This window comes from Curcuma longa, chromosome 13, assembly GCF_044706935.1.
Source record: "Curcuma longa cultivar G26 ecotype Majalengka, Jawa Barat chromosome 13, ITB_CL_G26_1.1, whole genome shotgun sequence".
NCBI lineage: Eukaryota > Viridiplantae > Streptophyta > Magnoliopsida > Zingiberales > Zingiberaceae > Curcuma > Curcuma longa.
Genome location: NC_133873.1, coordinates 5,141,376 through 5,159,402, shown reverse-complemented (window position 1 = coordinate 5,159,402; position 18,027 = coordinate 5,141,376). Strand labels below are relative to the sequence as shown.

Below are 18,027 nucleotides of genomic sequence, written 5' to 3'. Positions count from 1 at the left end.
TATGTCTTAATGCTAATTTGATTTGACTTAGTGGTGTTAAGAGAAAATTCTTTAACTAGAGAGGTAGATATAACTAAGTGGATCAAAATACACTAAATTATAAATAATTAAAACAGTAAATAAATCAAGTCGAATTAAATGTTATAATGTTCAACTTGATCAAACTCAAGTTAATCGAAATCTAAAATGAATCAAGATTTTAAAATGATTATTTAAGTTTAACTTTTAGATTGATTTTGTTTAGATGTATTATTAAACTTTCAATTAATTTAAACTTGTTTGATTATTTAAAATTTTTACATTTTAAATTTATTTAGTTGATTATTAAGTTTGATAATATAAATTTATTTAAATTTTTTATTTTGATAAAATTTTATTAATGAATATGATTCATAATTATTATTCATAAATATTATTTATGAATGTTGTATATGAATATTATTCTTGATAATTGTACATGATATTATTCACGGATGATATTTATAAACATTAAAAAGTTGAACATATTCATGTTCAAATTGATTTATTTAATTTAATAAATTATTTAAATTTATTTATTTAATTAATTTTATATATTAAATCAATATAAATAAATTTTATTAAATCGAATATTAAAATTATTACTAATATTGCTACGGATAATTCACTGGCATTTAATTTCCATTCACTCATTATATTTTTTAAAATAAAAAAAACTATTTTAAAGTAGCGATGAAGAATAAAATAATCATTATATTTTTATAATCCTAAGGGGTTAAAAATCGTGTACCTTCGTGATTAATCGGAAGAAGTGAGCTCTATCGTATACTTAAACATGCCGAAGCCCATATGTGGAGTGGGTGTCAGTGTGCGTCCCACTTGATTCTCCAATGAAAGAGCAGGTACAGGCCCGAGTGAAGGACTCTGTCGCTCTCCATAGGAATCGCGCTGAGCTCATCGATCCTCTCTCTCTCTCTCTCGATTCCATTTCTCCGTTCCACTCACTGCCCCGTCAAATCGCCTGCTTCAATCCTCATCCACCACCATTCTAACCATCTCTGGTTCTTTATCGAAGTGCGACACTGGATCATCTCCACAGTAAGCGTCCCAATCTCCGAAGATTTTTTTATTTTTTGGATTCTTTTTCTTGTTGCGGCTATTCGGTGGTCTCTGGGCGCAGCGGTTTATCGATCTCTTCCTGGCCTTGATGGTCTATTTCGTGGTGGATTTGATCGGTTTCCGTCTTTCCTTTACGGTCACAAAGCGGGAATCGGTCGATAAACCTCTGCATCCGGACTTCCAGATCCATCCTACTCCATTCCTTTTTTACCTTCCTTTTTCTTTTTAATTTTTGTTTCTAACTAGGACGAATGTGAAATGAATTTAGTTTGAAGACGCCCGATCGAGACAGGTATTGTAGATATCATGGTAAGTAATTTGCATTGATATGGTTAATAGGTTGTTCAAAAATTGATTTATCAAAGTTTTTTTTTCCTTTTCTTTCTTTCTGTATCTTCCTTTTAGTCTGCTTAATTTCATTCTTCTTATTCGTTCGTCACTTTGTTTAATGGATCTATCCTCATTCTTTTTAAGCTATCCATGCATACACTGCTGCTATTTCTGTGTTTGACATGTAGTTGGTGAATAGATAGCAAGCACTATCAGAAACCTTGATTTAGTCTGAAGCTAACTCTATTGGTTGGTTGGTCGGGAACAGTTGATTAGAATATATTCTGAGATGCTTTGAACTTTGCTTTATGAGGAATAAATGAAGAAGAGAAAGTAGAGCACGTCAAGTTTAGTGACAGGAAGGCATGGTCTTTGACCACGATGATTGATTCTGATAAGGTCTATTTTGGAGGGGGATATCTGGGTTTTGCCTTTTGTTAAAAGACGCTTCTTCAGTGTACAGACCCTTTTTGAGCTTACTGTTGGAAAATTGATTTTTGTGACCAATAAATTGAATATGGACATTGACGAATATTTCGCGAGTAGACCATTGTGAATCAATTTTTCAAGTGAATGAGAAAGTACTATTTAAGATTATTCGAGTAATGAAAGGTTATCTTGGTACGATAGAACGAAAGTATTGGCTCGCACACAAGTTGAGTTCGTGGATGTGGATACACGAATGGTCATTCGAGTCTAAGTGAGCATCAATTCACATGAGACCATTAAGGGGTGAGAAATAGATTGAGAAATTGGAATTAATTTTTGAGATGCGACTGCGAATTGATCAATTAATTGATTGAAAAATTAGATAACTAATAAATGAATTAATTAATTTATAAATGATTAATTGATTAATCAATTGTTTGATTAGTTAATGTATAACAACAACAAAAGTAAAAATAAAATAATTTACTTAATTAATTAAATTAATAATATTTATAAAAGATATACCTATGTCTTTTCACCCTTTAAAAGTGTCTCTTTACCTTTTGGGAGAAACCCTTTGTCACTATAAAAGGAACTCTACTCCTTTGGTTCTAATCACTCAATACTCAAGTTATGAATTCTCCTTTTGAGTTCTTCTTGCCCTCTCCTCTCTAAAAAGTTCCAAGGCTTCGAAAGTTTGCCAGAACTTAAAAATTTGGAGTGCTCCTATTTCGAATCGTAAGTCATTATGTCTTGGTAGCTGATTGCTAATAACTGTAAGCACCTAAGCGGAGTAATATCGTCTTAAGAAAAGAAGGTCTTGCCTTCGCCTCGACTTACCCAAAGGGGTATGTCATTATCCGAAGGGATAACTTGACGACCAACAAGATTAAGTCGGTAACGATGATATTAGGAAGGGTATATCTATTACCAGAAGGGGTGCCTCGATAGCCGCAAAGGTGTGTCAAAAATATAAATGGGACAAGATCTACGTCGTCATACTCGAGTTCCACAGGTTTAAGCCATCGATTTATCGACGAACTGACTCATCCGATCTAGACTATTGGATCAACTCCGACGATGTCCAACAATACTTACATGGCCTTAAGACTACAACCTTGCCAACGTGAGATTCATCAGATCAGACTTTCCATACTGGAGAGCTCAATCACATTTGTCATGGTTTCATATCTGTTTTTGCTTTCTTGTCAAAAGGAAGATGGACATTTGGACGGGATAATATGGCTGTGGAACCAAAGTTCTTTAGTTAAATTTGATTCCAAAGCTAGTAGTTGAATGCCGAGTAGCAGGCTTCTCATTTAAGCACAGAGATGAAAGCATGGTTATGTGAACTTCATCCAAATTGGTATCCTTGACGTTTAATATAAGAAGTGAGTATCCTTTGAGTTGTATTGGGAGTTCATGCTATATAGAGATTTGAAATCTCATACTACGTAATTGCAAGTTACAAACTTCCTATAGGTTTATAGAAGAAAAATCGATTGGATCAAAAAAGTTTAATTCAGGGAAATATTTAAATAATACCTAAAACACAGAAAAGCAGAGAATGAACAAGAAAAGAAAAGAAAGAACACAGTGGATAAGAAGGGGGAAAAAGAACAGCAAACTACACATGGTCAAACAATAAAAAAAAATTTCTATAATTGATGAACTGAATAGGGACTATGTACATATTGAATCGAAAATTTGGATTGCTTTCACTTCAATTTTGATGGTAAAATTGCATTTGACATACAAAATTTTAATATGAGGTTTCAAGCATGAAATATCATTGATTGATACAACATGACAGTCAACCTGAGAAAGTTGAACTTGGGTGCTAAAATGGAAACATAAATGCCACCATTCTTGCATTTAGTTTATTTTCCTTGTTAATCAACCAACTAATTTTTAGATATGGTTTATCACTTGCATTAGCCGACCCCACCTAGTGGGATAAAGCTTGGTTGTTGTTGTTGTCGTCGTTTATCACTTGCATTAATTGTTCGAAGTCTCAAAGAAATTTGTTTTTTGTCTTTGCCTTGCTAATTTTGTGTGTAATCAGATGTAAATATCCTGTTTTCTCCATTCCTCTTCCAATATTTTCTATGAACCTTCATAGTTAACCAACCTACAACTACAATTATTTTTAGAGCCTTCATGCACACTCTTCTTTTATACAATTCTAAATAAATCTGTAGCATTACTTAAAGGACTTCTATAGGGACAGGGCTTCTTAGTTTGCACACCCTTTTAGTGACTGGTGCCCGAGGTGGAGGGGCCTGTGAGGTTTCCCAATTTCAGCCCATTTCCCTTGAGCAAATACTTATCAAAGTCATTTTAAAGGTGCTTACTTTCAACTGGAGATTTATTCTTTGATCAGCGGCCATCAGTTTATATTTATGCACAGGAGGAGCTCCATTGGTTGTTTTATGTGCACTTCTAAAGCTGTTACCCAGTGGAAGTTGACTAAGGAGGAGGCAGTGATTATTGTAGTTGGACTATGAGAGGCCTTTTGACCAAGTCATTTGGTGTGCTCTTGAGCAGATTCTGAGGCATCATGGTTTTTCTTTAAGATGGATTTCTTAGGGTTGTGGAGATTGTTACTTCAATGAAACCTGTTACTTGCGCGTAGTCAGGTGGGATATGGTTTCAGAGGAGGCTTCGGTAGGGGAATCTTCTATTTCATTATCTCTTCATTCTATTATCGGATACGATGGATCCTTGTAGAAAACATCTCCCTGATGGTGGGAGACAAACCCCTATTAATAACATCCTCACTTTGGTTTTCTTTCCCTCTTGAATCTTTTATTACACATTGGGTGATTATAAAATGGATGGATTCTGAATTTTAGTCTTCTCGCTTGGATGTGGCTGTCCTGTTTCCTTTCTTCATTTGCTTAAGATATCCTTTGTCAGCAAGAGGAATTTTGGGATTCGAGGATCCTTAACTCGGCCTTTGCCTGTGGTGGTGGTTACTCTTCTTGAAGCCCAAACCACCTTGGCTAGATTTCTACTGCCTGAGTCTGTCTCTGTCTCATTCAGTCACTAAAGCTAGCTCAGCTTCTTTATGGTATTGCAGATGCCACGGAGTGTGTTGTCGAAAAATACCATTTTTTGGTCTGGTTTTCTCATGTAGACAAGCAGCATATGGATTTCTATGGGCTGGATTTCTCTTTGCGCACTCTTGGTTTGAGCCTCACTCACCGGTTGCAGCAGGAAAGTTTGGAGGACTTCATAATTGGTTTCTTCCATTCAAGCTGGAGGCAATGTGATTTCTACTTCTTGTAGATGGACTCCCTCTGGGATATTTTCAGTTATCCCAGCATATATATTTCTATCTTGCCGCAGCCAGCTTGACAGCCTAAAAAAAATTTTGCCTTATGTAGCTTAATGCCATGTGAGAACTTGCTCGACGTATGTTTGGACATGTTTTCATGAGGTTTGGAGATGGATCATAGAGGTTTACCACATTCTTTAGCTGGTTCCATTACTCTTGGCCCTTGGCTTAGTTGGATTTCCTCATTTTTGAGTGTGTTTATTGGTTGCAAATGCGATGCTCATGCATGGTTGTTTTTCGTTTGGCAGGTCACATTGGTATTTGCATTTGAGGAGGAATTCCTCTCGGTGATGAGCTCTTTGCTTGGAAGATGGCTGAACTTTCGTAGAGCAAAACAGTGAAACACAATAACTGCTGTTTTAAGTGCGGCAGCTCCCGCAGATTCAAAAGAGAGGCAGCAACTTACAAAGCAACACCAATCCTACAACCATCAACCCATACAACAACAAAACACAACTACCCTAACATCACAACCTAGCAAACTCCCTCGAAACTCCTTCATTGCCTCTAAGACACCAGTTGAGAACCATGCATCTCCTCCAGGTCATGCTGTGCTGTGAAGGTTTGCAAGTTGGTCAAATTCTTCTCCTGGTCTATAGTACTTGCAGGGGGCTTTGTGCTATTGAGTTTGCTTAAGAGGCACATTTTAATGATATGTACTATTGAGTTTGTTCGAGAGGCAGATTTTAATGATATGTACTTTTTCATCAGCATATGTGCAGTTGTCTTCATACGATTGTCATCATGAATTATTGGATCACGGTATATATGTGGTGTCTGATTGTTCTTTACATCTTTATTGTTTCAGTTCAGCAGCTGGTTGACTTGTACGTTACTTTTTGCCACCACAAATTGTTCTGTGGTCATCAGATGGCATGATTCAAGAAACTCCAAGGGTATTCTTACGTTAAATCATGTCAGATGCTTGTCAAACTGTGAATTTGTCGATTTTTATGATGATGATAGTTGAGAATTTAGTGGAAAATCACCTGCAATTTTTGTTCTTGAAACGAGGAAAAAACAAAATAAAGGCAGAATTTCTTTTTTTTTAAAATAATAAAAATAAATTCTCCGTCTATTTCCTGCTGGGGTTCCTCTCATTCCCCGGTCGCCTTCTCGTCGCCAGCCTCCCTCCCTCATTCTTCATCGTGTGCAGCAAGAAATCGTTCCACGTATCGATCGGCCCCGGCAGGCACCAGTGCACGCAGTCGTTGTACATGCTCACGTTCGCTCCGGCGACATGCCCATATCGGCCGGGGTGCCCGTCCCCTCTCAGCAGCATCGCTTCTGTCGTGTCCAACAACCTCAATTTCACGCCCTTCTTCCTCCCCTCCCTCTCCGCCGCCCTGAACTCCTCCATCTGCGTCATGTACATCTGGAAAGCCACCTCGTCGTCGAGACTCGCCTCGTCGCGCCGGAACGGCCGCTGCCGCACGCAGCTCCCCCCTCTGTCCCACTCCCCGCCCTCGAAGTGCGTCGGCGAATACGTCCGGAGGAACACCGTGCCGCCGAAGCCGCTGAGGTCGTCGGTGAAGACGCGGAGCGCAGTGTGGAAGGCCATGCGGTAGCCGTAGTACTTGGTCAAGTCGGTGACGTTGGGCGATTGGCAGTAGTGGCACCCCACCAGGCGGCGGTTCTCGTAGAACATCGTCGGCCGGAGGAATGGTTGCTCGGCGGAGATGATCACGTAGTCGAACTGCGCAATCTCTTTGGACCAGTTGGTGTCCGGCTCGTCCAAGTACAGCTTCAACAGGCCGGAGGGGTCGTCGGCTTCTTGGGCTCGGACCAGGAACGGCGACCAGAAGCTGGCGACGATGAAGTTATGGCTGGGGAAACGATACCGCCGGAAGTTCTCATCTTGCACCGGCGAGGCGTCCACCGCGTACGTCGCCTGTGGATCAATTAAACGAATTTCACGTGCGATCTCCTAGAGCAATAACAGTAACAAGAACCGTGCGTCTTACTCTGAGGAGGAGGCAGAGCAGGGACTGCATGTGGTTCCTCCCCACGGAGTCCCCGACGAAGGCGAGCGACTTGTGGCGGACCAGCTCCAGGAACTGCGCCGGGTTGAACACAGGCAGATCGCAGCCGTCCGGCCGCCACCGCCACCGCATGAACCCGTCGTCCGGCCGCCCGTACTTCAAGCAGTTATGGTGCTCGTGGATGGCCCAGCAGGTGTCGTTGGTGTAGTACGGCGCGTTCGGGTTGGGCACCCACTTCCCCTTCGATATGTCGCACTTGCTCGACTCCTTCCCCGCCATGACTGCACCGGGAGCCGGCGGAGGAGGAAGAGGAGGGGGCGGCGCTGGCGCCGACTGCCTCCATGAGAAAACAGAGGCAGTGAACAAAGGGAAGAAATAGAGTCTGATGACGGCGAGGAAGACGAAGATGGCGGCGAAGAGGTGAACAAACTTGGGGACGTTGTGAAGCAACGCCATGGAAGTGGATGATGGCATGAGCGATGCCATTGATGCATGGCTCTGCTTCCGATTTATACTGAACCGAATCGATCGATCTTAAACAGTTATTTATCTGAAATAATCAAGTTAACAAGGGATTAATTTTGACTTAATGACAAGGTCAGCTCGATTAATATTTTTAAAATTTTTTATTTTTCTAATCGGGGAACGTACCGTAAGCATCTTCCTCACCTAATTAATTACTGGTTCAGCAACAATGTGATAAACAATTAATTGCAAGTAGCCATGTGACGCCGGCAATTACTTGTTTACAGCGTGTTTGGTGAGAAAGACCATCCTTTCCATGCCAATGTATGAGAGTTACTGAGCCCTCGGGACATAGCTGAGTTGGTTACGACGCAATAGATTTACAAAAGAGAGTTATTGAAAAATATAGTAGCTAGGAAATGAGTCTCATTGCCATGTGTTCGATGTGTTCTTATGATTGCTCCGGAGAAGACTTTTGATAAGATTGAGATTTCCAGTGGATTGCATCGGAGGGTTTTGACTTTCTTACACTCCTACATAGATTGGATCACGAATATTTTCGAGGAATTAACGGCAGTAGAATGGCCCAAGTGTCCATGTGCATAGTATATAGGGATTAGAGTCGCACACTTAACTTATGCCAGTGATGTATTGGTTTTTGGACGAGATAAATCCACTGTCACTTGGCCAACTATCTGCTGATATTGGGGATCTAGTGAATCTGCACTTTGTTGAGATTCAACTTTTATTATTCATTATAGTAATATTTGATATATATAGTAATTAACTCAATCCTGTCTCAAAAATAATTTACTCAAGTTCAAGATCTATATGATAGGGATTGATGAATTCATTAGCTAGAGATAGATTATTAGGACATCAGACTTCAAGTTTGGGACACCCTCCTTTATATACTTGAGTATACCTCTAACGACAATATAGTTGAAAGACACCCTCTAGGTATAGTGATGTAGCTTACATCCTTATTTGACTCTTGATATACGTGAGGATTAACGACACGCTTTGAGGGCTTATGATTTCTTCAAAGCCCAAGGAGCATAATAAGCATGGGCTTCCATAGTCTAGCGAGCGAGTATCATGCCCAAGCATAGATTTGTTCTCAAGCTATTGACTCACGGGTGACTGTAGACCAAAGACTGGCTTCCTCATGTGCAATATAAATGTATTCTCTATATCAAAAGAACAAATAGTAAGTTTATCTCATATGCACATCCAATGGGGAGTTATGGGTTAGGGTGTGTGCCTAGTTAGGTATGAGGTAGGAGATGGGCACAACCAAAAGCATGCTCTTAGTCTTTATGTGTGAGTTTTGCGGAAGTGGTATTGTCACTAAGGTGAAGGTATTAGCTATTTCTTACATAGTGCATCTCATATGGGAAATTATAAATCATTATTATTTTGAGAGTGAATATCAAATCTTTATAAGATGTTGGTTAAGATCTAAATACATGTGTTTAAATATGTGACATCTAACTAGTCGTATATTCTCATGATGCATTAATAATTACTTATCCCCTCAAAAAGAGAAAATGCATGACTTCACTTTTTCAACATGATAGATGAGGTAGGGGATCAAAACATCTATTTTTCTTTCTTTTTCTTTTTTAGTTGGCACTCTACCTCCTACTTTCTACCAAGTAATATCTTAAGAAACCTACATAAATTGTTATTCAATCATCTAAATGTCTAAGATGACTAGACTCTTCCTTCTTCAAGTATTTCTATTTTGATTGTTTCAACATTTTCATATATTCGAGTTTGTTGTGTATAGTTCACTATCTTGACCCTCACTAAAGGTTATTATTATTATTTTTTATTTCTTTAGGAACATATAATAGTTTTGCCAATTTTTACATAGTCTTATACTGGTATAAATTCAAAATGAAAGACATCACATAATTCCAAAAATTTCAAAGAATGTATAAAACTACTAGTAGAAAATTTTGACTATTTTATGTTCTTGTAATAATTTTGAATTAAATTTCAAAAGAGAATGAATTATACTCTTTTAGAAAAGGTTGATAAAATATATAAGAGTGAGCTCGGACAATGATGCAGTTGCAATGTACTAAGTGGGTTACTTAAGCATTTATAATTCGAATTTCAACTACGTGCATTGTATGTATTCTTTTTCAATGGGATGAAAAATTTGGAATGTCAACTACGTACTGACTACTGAGCGAGGATCCGATGAACATATAGAATTTTTGTTTGTAAATCTAAATTAATTTAGATCAATATAATTGAAATTGATCTAAATTAATAAAAAAATGATAAATCCCAGTCAGTCTCATGGACTCAATCCCTGAGGGTGATCAGTCCGGTCCTACGAAAGTTTCCCACCGATCACCAGGGTAAATCGGAAAACGCATATGACGGCCAATCCGGATGCCCAGCATCCTTTGATTGTGTTCCCCATTTGGAAGAAAATTCTAAATTAATAAAGAAAGATGTTATAGTGTGTCTAAATAATAGAAATTTCTAGTAATTTTGGCCCAAACTTTCACATACACATAAACCGCAAGAAGTTTCATATAATATATTTTCATAAAAGCTCTAAAAGTATTACCTCACTCACGTGGTTATAAAAAAATATTTTATGTTTGAGAGACGAGATGGTGAAGTTAGATGCTTTACCTTTTAAAATGGTAAAATAACTCACAAGGATGAATGTTGCACTAATAGACCAATTAAGCCATCCATTTATTTATTTATTTATTTGAAACGAGTGAAGATTTTTATAATAAAACACTTCAAATGAGATATCTTTATATTTTTTAAAAAAGAAATGATCTTTTAACTTTCTTTTTTTTAAAAGGTGTTTTTTCATTTTTGCCATTATTTTTTTTTAAAATTTTAGTACAAGATATAAGAAGTTACTGGGCTTGTAGAAGGTTTTGGGCTTCTTCAAAGCCCAGCAGCTCTTAGATTTGTAAATTAAATTTGATGGGAAGAAGATAACAATTGAATATGAATATTCTAAAAGTTAATTTATTGAAATTGTGTTTTGAATTTATTTCATAGAAGAATTTAAAAAAATCATCTACCTTTAAAATTAATTTAATCCGGTGAAATTTAAACATTTAAATTATATAAAATAAAAATCTCCACTACAAGATTGCTTAAATCTTAATCCTTCAACTTAGGTTAGTCCAAGTTTTTAAGCATTAATTACAAAACATTAAACAATACCTTTACTTATTTGAGTTACGCTTGCTTTGTCATTTTAACAATAGACTATTATGTTACACGTATAGTTCACTTATTTTATTTTTCATTTCACAAAATTTTCATAATGATTTTTCTAGAGAAAATCAAGTATATTTAGGACAGAGTTAAAGAATTTCATTTTGTGAGGTAAAAGATATGTGTTTAAGTTGAGGGGATGACCATGTCATCGCTTTCGATCGCGGATCTAGACGGGTTAGTCCGATTGTGGATCTAGGCGAACAGATTGATCCATTTGACAGCTCTAATGATAACTCTTATAACTAACTCGAGTTTTGGCCGCGGGCTCGTGTCTCATGGCCAAGCTACGAATCATGGCTGCGAGCTCGTGGCCAGGCCATGAGCCATGAATTGGGTTGCGGCGGCAATGAATCTGGTCGTGTCGACGACCACATATTCACAGTTAACAGTTGTTGTCGTTCAGTCTTTTCTTTCTTTTTTGCTAATGATAAATTTTTTTGGTCGGGATTCCTTTTCTTTCACCATCCATCCATCCATCGATCCTTTGGGAATAAGCAGAGCATTATTCTGTTTCTCTGTTGATCTAGTTTTCCATTGGAATACTTTACTTTGCAATTGGCTGTGCGTAACATCACACTAATTAATAACAAATGATTAGCACTGTGATTACAGCTAGCATGCATTATATTCTGAGATCCCTAATGACATATATTTATTGGTCGAATCGAGTATCATTAAAGCATACAACTGCTGCAAGAGACAACATTTCCAAACAAGCTTCTAATGCTCTTGGTCTTGGAACAATTAAACCTCTTCTTCTCTCCCTAGTCCCTAATATATACTTTTCAGTCAAAGATTACAAACATGCACTACAATTGAAATCTTGTCCAGACCTGCCTACTGTTCGTGATGGATTCTGGATTCTAACATGAGAGGGAGTTCATTAATTATGATCGATGCCGGAGAAAGAAGAAAAGGGGTCAAATAATTGATTGATATTCAATGGAAGGAAAAATTGTTCGGGTATCTATCTCTACTTTGATGCTTGTAGTTTTTGGTCCTTGTTCTTTAAATTTACATCCCTCAAGTTGCTGTGCGTCCTCATAATTGAGTATTGTTCTATTGGTTGTGATTTGATCCTCGACCACAATCCTCCCCTCTAAATGCTTCAAAAGGTATCATAGAATCTATCTTCTCATGAAAGACATGGTCGATCGAGAACAATTTGTACGAGTGAACTATGGGACTTTGGGTTCAAACACTAGATGATCGAGGTCGAATTCACAAACATCTAATATATCATATAGAGTTATCGACCCCTAACTTGGTACTTCCGATCCACTTGAATGTATAGATGGAATTCCGACAGTGCCTTCTCAATCAAGTTTGCTTACTTGTGTCTAGCAAACACATATTCTTTTAAACAAAGTGAAGGCGATTACTTGGCTTATAAGGGTGTAAGCCGAGTGATATCAAGATTTCTTATAATATTAAATAAATTAAATTAGAATTTGACTTAATACAAATATTCAAAAATATTAATTAGAATTACTTACTTTTAAGTTAATGTCTATTAACCCCTCCCCTCAAACATGTCCAATCATCATCAACCATAATAGTTCTTGGATAAGTTCTTTATTTTTCTACTTCTAATGTTGTAAAGGGTAAAAAAAAAAGATGAGGATTAAAATGAATTAACAAGCTATTTCAATCAAATGCTCATAAAATTCTCAAAGAATAGCATGGATAGAGAGAAAATATTGAAAAAAATAAAAGAAGAAAAAGAAATTATTAAATAACTCAAAATCATGAGATGTTATAGGATAGTCGTCTCAAAGAAGATAGCAAAGGATTTGAAATCAAGTTTTGAGTTAAAATTTAGACCCTGAGTATCAAAATATAGTATAGAAAAAGATGAAGAAGTACATTTATGAATACTAAGAGAAAATGAGACAGAGTCAACCACTAGAGCAAATGAATTTTATGGTCAATTGATATATTGATATAATCATTTGAGACTCATACTCGATGTCATATACTCTTTTAGTCTGTAAATCCTAAATAGAAATAGAGTTAGTAGTAAAGGTTTATTGAATAATTAAGTAACTTGGTGATGCGTATTATGCCAATGTTAGAATCCACTACAATGACACTATAAAAGTACAAGTATAAAAGACTAGTCTTTGTACAGGTTCTATACAACTCCTTTCAATTGTTGGTACGAATGCAATTTACATTTACAGATAAAAGAAAAAAAGAAGAGGAGAGACGATTGGACACCACTTAGGTTTGTGTCTAGCCTCCAAAGGGAACCAATGACTGCAGACACCATGAGCACAAGATCCCTCCCCCTTAGCTCCACAGCTAGTTGTTGTTCCAACTGAAAGCTTGTCCCTAGATATTTACCAAAAGTAGCAGAGGACAATTAAGTGCATCTTCACTTCAATTGCGGCATTGCCTCTGTGAATCAAGCTAGCTAATTTTTTAAAACTTTATTGGCAAAATTAAAAGGCATCAAGCTGGCAGTAGAATGAGATGTAGTAGTTGGTCAACAAGGAAAGCAGAGGACTGCATGTAATTCAGCTGGAATATGAACCTTAACCTGTGATGGTATCTCCACCACCCTTTAATTTGCTCTCCCATCACCTCAGCACAACTCCACCGTCGGCTCAAAAGCCCTCTCCCGGCCCCCTATAAATGGCCTTCATTGTCATGTTCACCCTCCTTAAGGCCATAGCTAGCACAATTAATAACCACAACAGCCAGGGAGCTAAGCTAGCTAGCTAGGAGGGAATGGGAGGAAACCAGTCGTGCTTCTGCTTCAAGTGCGTCGAGGATGAAGAAGAGCGGGAGCCGAGGTACTCGTCGTCGAGCAAGGTGAGGCCGAGCGATGAGGACCGAGGGCGCCATTGGGTCGGGGAGCCGGACGTGGACAAGAAGGCCACTGCCTTCATAGCCAAGTTCCATGAGGCTCGCTTCATGGACCTCGAGACGCAAACCGCGGGGGTTTGAGTAGTTTTTGTTTGAATAATTCATGTTTAGGGCCTGTTTCATGATTCATGGTAATTAGTAGTTGTATTAGCATGCCCGGCCCTCTACCTCTACATATTGGCATTAATTGTAATTTGTTTATGTGAAATTAATTGTCTAGTGTTGCACTATATATATAATATATATATGAATAATGTTTTAGAGAATGATGTCGCTTCCAAATGCTCAAGAATTGGAATTAATGTCGCTTTCTTCGATTTCCTTTATGCATGCTTTTATTTATTCCTCCATTTAACTATAGTTTCCACAAGCAGCTGGTTATATCATTAGTGCCTTAATCTTCTAGTTAGTGACCATTAATTACTTCAATTGATCATACTAATCCAAGAATGAATAGAGAGCTAATTAATTAATTAAACTAGCTAGCTAGGTCCCTATATATATCCCATTAGGTGTAGTGGCGTACTGTGGCAAATACTAATCTAAGAAGTTGCATCTCTTTATACTTAATTAGGAACAATAAATTATGAAGAGAGGTTCTAATTTTCTGTTGTACTAACAATTGGAACGATATGCATATATATATAAGCCGATCCGATTAAAGTCATGGGCTCAAAGCTAAATTGCATCGCCCATATAAATGTTTAGATTCATATAGCACATCAATTTGAAAGACAAAATTAAGCTCAAAAGAATAAGGAGCTTGGAAACTCAATCTCAAAATAGATTAAGGTTATCCTTAACGTCTAGCTGGTGAGGAACTGTGAATCTCCATTATAAGTGTTGATATGCCCACATAGTGGACTTTATGGGAGAGGTCGCGCGGTTGACCTACACCTATCTTTTCTGTAAAAGGTGGAATCTGCCTACGACCTATCGAATGGGTGGGACGCGTAGGCATGAGTTATTAATCTGGAGCAGGAGAATCGATATCACCTGAAAACTATATGACTTGAAACTCACCTCATTTTGAACCCTCGCTCTTCCACCGCTGTTTTTCTTGTGGAACCTAGCAACTTAATTCCTACCTAAATCACACAACTAAGAAGTAATGATGCTTCCCACACTTCACTCACAATTATACCTAATTAAACTAGCCTATCTTCTTCAATGGATGTGTATCACAAAAAAAAAAAAAATCTGCTATCTCAATGGCTCCCTTAGAGTTGGTATCATGGATATGAAGAAAGGTTCATTCAAGTACACAGGCTGTGTATCACAAAGAATGTAGAAAAGGTGGGGAGAGATGTTGTTAAAGCTAAAGTAAATATGAATATATAATTCTCATCATCATATGATTAATCTGAGAGGTGGTCGAGCTAGTCCCATAAAAGTTTTTTATCGACCATTAAAATAAATATGAATCTTGATGGAAGACCTAACACTATAATTTTTTAAACTCTCTAAGTATAATGTGTCCTCATAAGATTTAAACCATTATTATTTAAAGAGTTTGTCTCACCTCTTACCATCACACCATAACTTTAGAGATAAAAAAATTATATATATATTTGGTCCATCATATAACTTTAATAATGTGTCCTGATCTTACGAACTAACTAATCTTTGAGTGTACAATCCAACCTTACATTCCACACATCAAGCAAATTAAGAAAGTGAGGTAACTCTTGACGTGCCACTAATTATTCAAGTACTTATTATGTGAATTTTGAACCTTGATTGTTTGAAAAAAATACTCTATCACTTCACATCATACCTTAAGATAAAAAAAAAAAAACAAAACTATATATGAATTAAGATAAACATGCATATCATTCATTGTTCCCTATGGAATCAAGACATGATCCCTACGAGAAAAGAAGGATTCATCAACGACATAAAAGCCAATAACTTTATTATTTTAGCCAATGGAAGACAAACTCAGCCTCATACCTCACTTCTTTTCCCTCTGATGTCTGTCTTATTTGCATGATAGTGTCACTAGCATACCGTCTCAATATTTGTAAGGTTATAGACAGAATAAATATTTGAGGTGATCTTAATATTAATTTTTTAAAAATAAATTTTTTATATAAAATATTATTAAAGATATTTAATTTTATTAATAAAATTTAAAAGAATAATTTCATACATTACAAAAGATTATTTTCATGACTAAAAACTATGATGATTAATCATAAGATAACACTTTTACATTACGTCAAGTTTTATTTCTCTATTAGTAAAATTGAAAAAATAAAAAATTATTTCTCCTAAACTTTCAAATATAATTTATTAAAAAACTAATATATTTATCTAATAAATAGTTTTAATCAACTAAATAAAATTAAATTTTATCAATAAAATATTAATTAAATTTGATGATGAATAATAAGTTATTATAACAATAATTAATATACATTTCAATAATTAATATACATTTTAATTTTAATTTTTAAAAAAAATTATTAATAAATTTTAACTTCAATGAATTATCAATCAAATATATATATATATATATATATATCCGGTCCGGACAAGCAAACCATTGAATGCCCACGAAGGCAGCTTTGTGAAAGACAAATGGAGACCTATGGTAATTATAGTTAAAAAAATAAATTTATCCCTTGCAAAAAAGTGAAATCCGCCACTCAACAACCCTACAATCATATATGAAAAAGTAAATCAGAAAGTTACAATTGAACACGACGGAGGAGAACATTACCTCAACTTCGCTAAGATTTAACCCTTATCCACTTCAACAATTTTACCCATCGTAACCAACTTAACTATACCCCAAAAGTAATTTATCCCCTTTCTTACTTAAGGTGTTTAAAAGTTTAAATAGGCCACCGATTTTCAAGAGTACTATGCAACCACTCTAACAATCAAGCATAGATTGTTTATGAGGAATTGAATTCTATACCCTTTGTAACCATAATTAGTGGATTAATTATCCGACCATTATCAGTGAAAGATATAAAATTAAAAATATAACAAAAAATTAAAAACATAATAAAATTAAATCAGCACAAACTCTTTTGGTGTTTTGAAATTTGAATGAACGATTGATTTTTTTCAGGATACAACGCTTAAACCACTCTAGCAATCAAGCACAAAATGTTTACAGGTATACGACTCTTAACCACTAAAACAATTAAGCATAGGTCGCTTATGACGAAGTAAATTTTGTATCTAAACGCTACCACGGTAACAATAAATAAAGGAAGAAGAAAAATAAGATAAGTCTAAGAAAGAGAGAACATGGGATCATCTACAGCTATCTAACCACAGTAAATGGCAACTTGTAACCATAATTAGTGGATTAACGACCCATAATAGCTATTACCACACATTTTCTATCATAATTAATTGCAATTAATCATTAGCAAAAATTCTTTAATGACTATTATTACCATGTCCCAATAATATTTATATTATTTTAATAATATAATTCAATATAAATTGACCTATTTACCTTAAATTTTTAAATGAATAACTATTCCACCTTTCTATAAGTGTAATAATGATTGAACCAATTCAATCTCAAGCATGACAAGGTTCATTTACATTATGTGAATAACTTTTAAACTTTTACCATGTTCATGCATCCATGATTGAATGACCAGATTCATCTCAACAATGCATGTCATTCATTAATTTGTAGTATGTGTAGTTCAGATTAATAACAAAAAGGCTGCAATCGATCAAGATGTCAATCTATCTACAGGCAAGTAACAACCAACTCTGATTATCAAAAAAACAAAAAAAGTATCAACCAACTCTTCAAGAAGAGAAATTAAAGAACTGAATTACTAAAGATGAGAGCAAATCAATTAGATTTGCATAACAATGATTAGGTATAATGTCTGATGAAATGTTTATAAATTCCTTTGAGCTACAAATTTCATGTATAGAAGTCAAATGCAATCTAATAAACCTTTGTTGTTAGTACAACATAAAATTTGAAGTTGTAATCTCCACAAGCTTAACCTTTTAACCGTCCAACAGATGGATAATTTAGAAAGAAAAATTATGATGAAACATTCTTTTAATATATTTTTTTCAATAATAAGAAAAAAAGGCTCTTCAGTTCTTGCAGTATATATATTATTGTGTTTCTCCTTGCCTGAATCATTTCCTGTTGCATATTCAGATATAATTCTAATCAATAATTTCGTTATTTGTTTGTTCTTTTCCTGTTAAACTGGTCTTTCCTTGTTCTGTTTTCCCATAGTTAAT

At 35.9% G+C, this 18,027-nt stretch overlaps 1 protein-coding gene and 1 long non-coding RNA gene across 3 annotated transcripts; one reads left to right on the top strand and one right to left on the bottom strand.

The window, feature by feature from the left end:
- Nucleotides 1–998: 998 nt before the first annotated feature.
- LOC141843843 (uncharacterized) lies at nt 999–5,964 on the top strand. 2 transcript variants are annotated; one of them, XR_012603090.1, is made up of 5 exons: nt 999–1,077; nt 1,345–1,407; nt 4,777–4,861; nt 4,940–5,320; nt 5,446–5,964. It is a non-coding gene; the product is annotated as an uncharacterized LOC141843843 (long non-coding RNA). The 2 variants fall into 2 exon arrangements; XR_012603091.1 differs by having other exon boundaries at nt 4,777–5,320.
- A 228-nt stretch (nt 5,965–6,192) lies between these two features.
- LOC141844405 (protein trichome birefringence-like 19) lies at nt 6,193–7,653 on the bottom strand. Its single transcript, XM_074732461.1, has 2 exons — nt 7,162–7,653; nt 6,193–7,088 (listed from the first exon to the last, which is right to left on the bottom strand). Exons 1-2 carry the CDS (start codon nt 7,651–7,653, stop codon nt 6,273–6,275), a joined length of 1,308 nt encoding a protein of 435 aa, XP_074588562.1. The 3' UTR covers nt 6,193–6,272.
- Between the last annotated feature and the right edge of the window lie 10,374 nt (nt 7,654–18,027).

Excerpts from the sequence above, each read along its gene's own strand:
- LOC141844405 (XM_074732461.1), bottom strand. The coding sequence starts at position 7,653 with ATGCCATCATCCACTTCCATGGCGTTGCTTCACAACGTCCCCAAGTTT. Across the intron at positions 7,089-7,161 it reads TGCTCTGCCTCCTCCTCAGA|GCGACGTACGCGGTGGACGC; the intron begins GTAAGACGCACG and ends ATTGATCCACAG.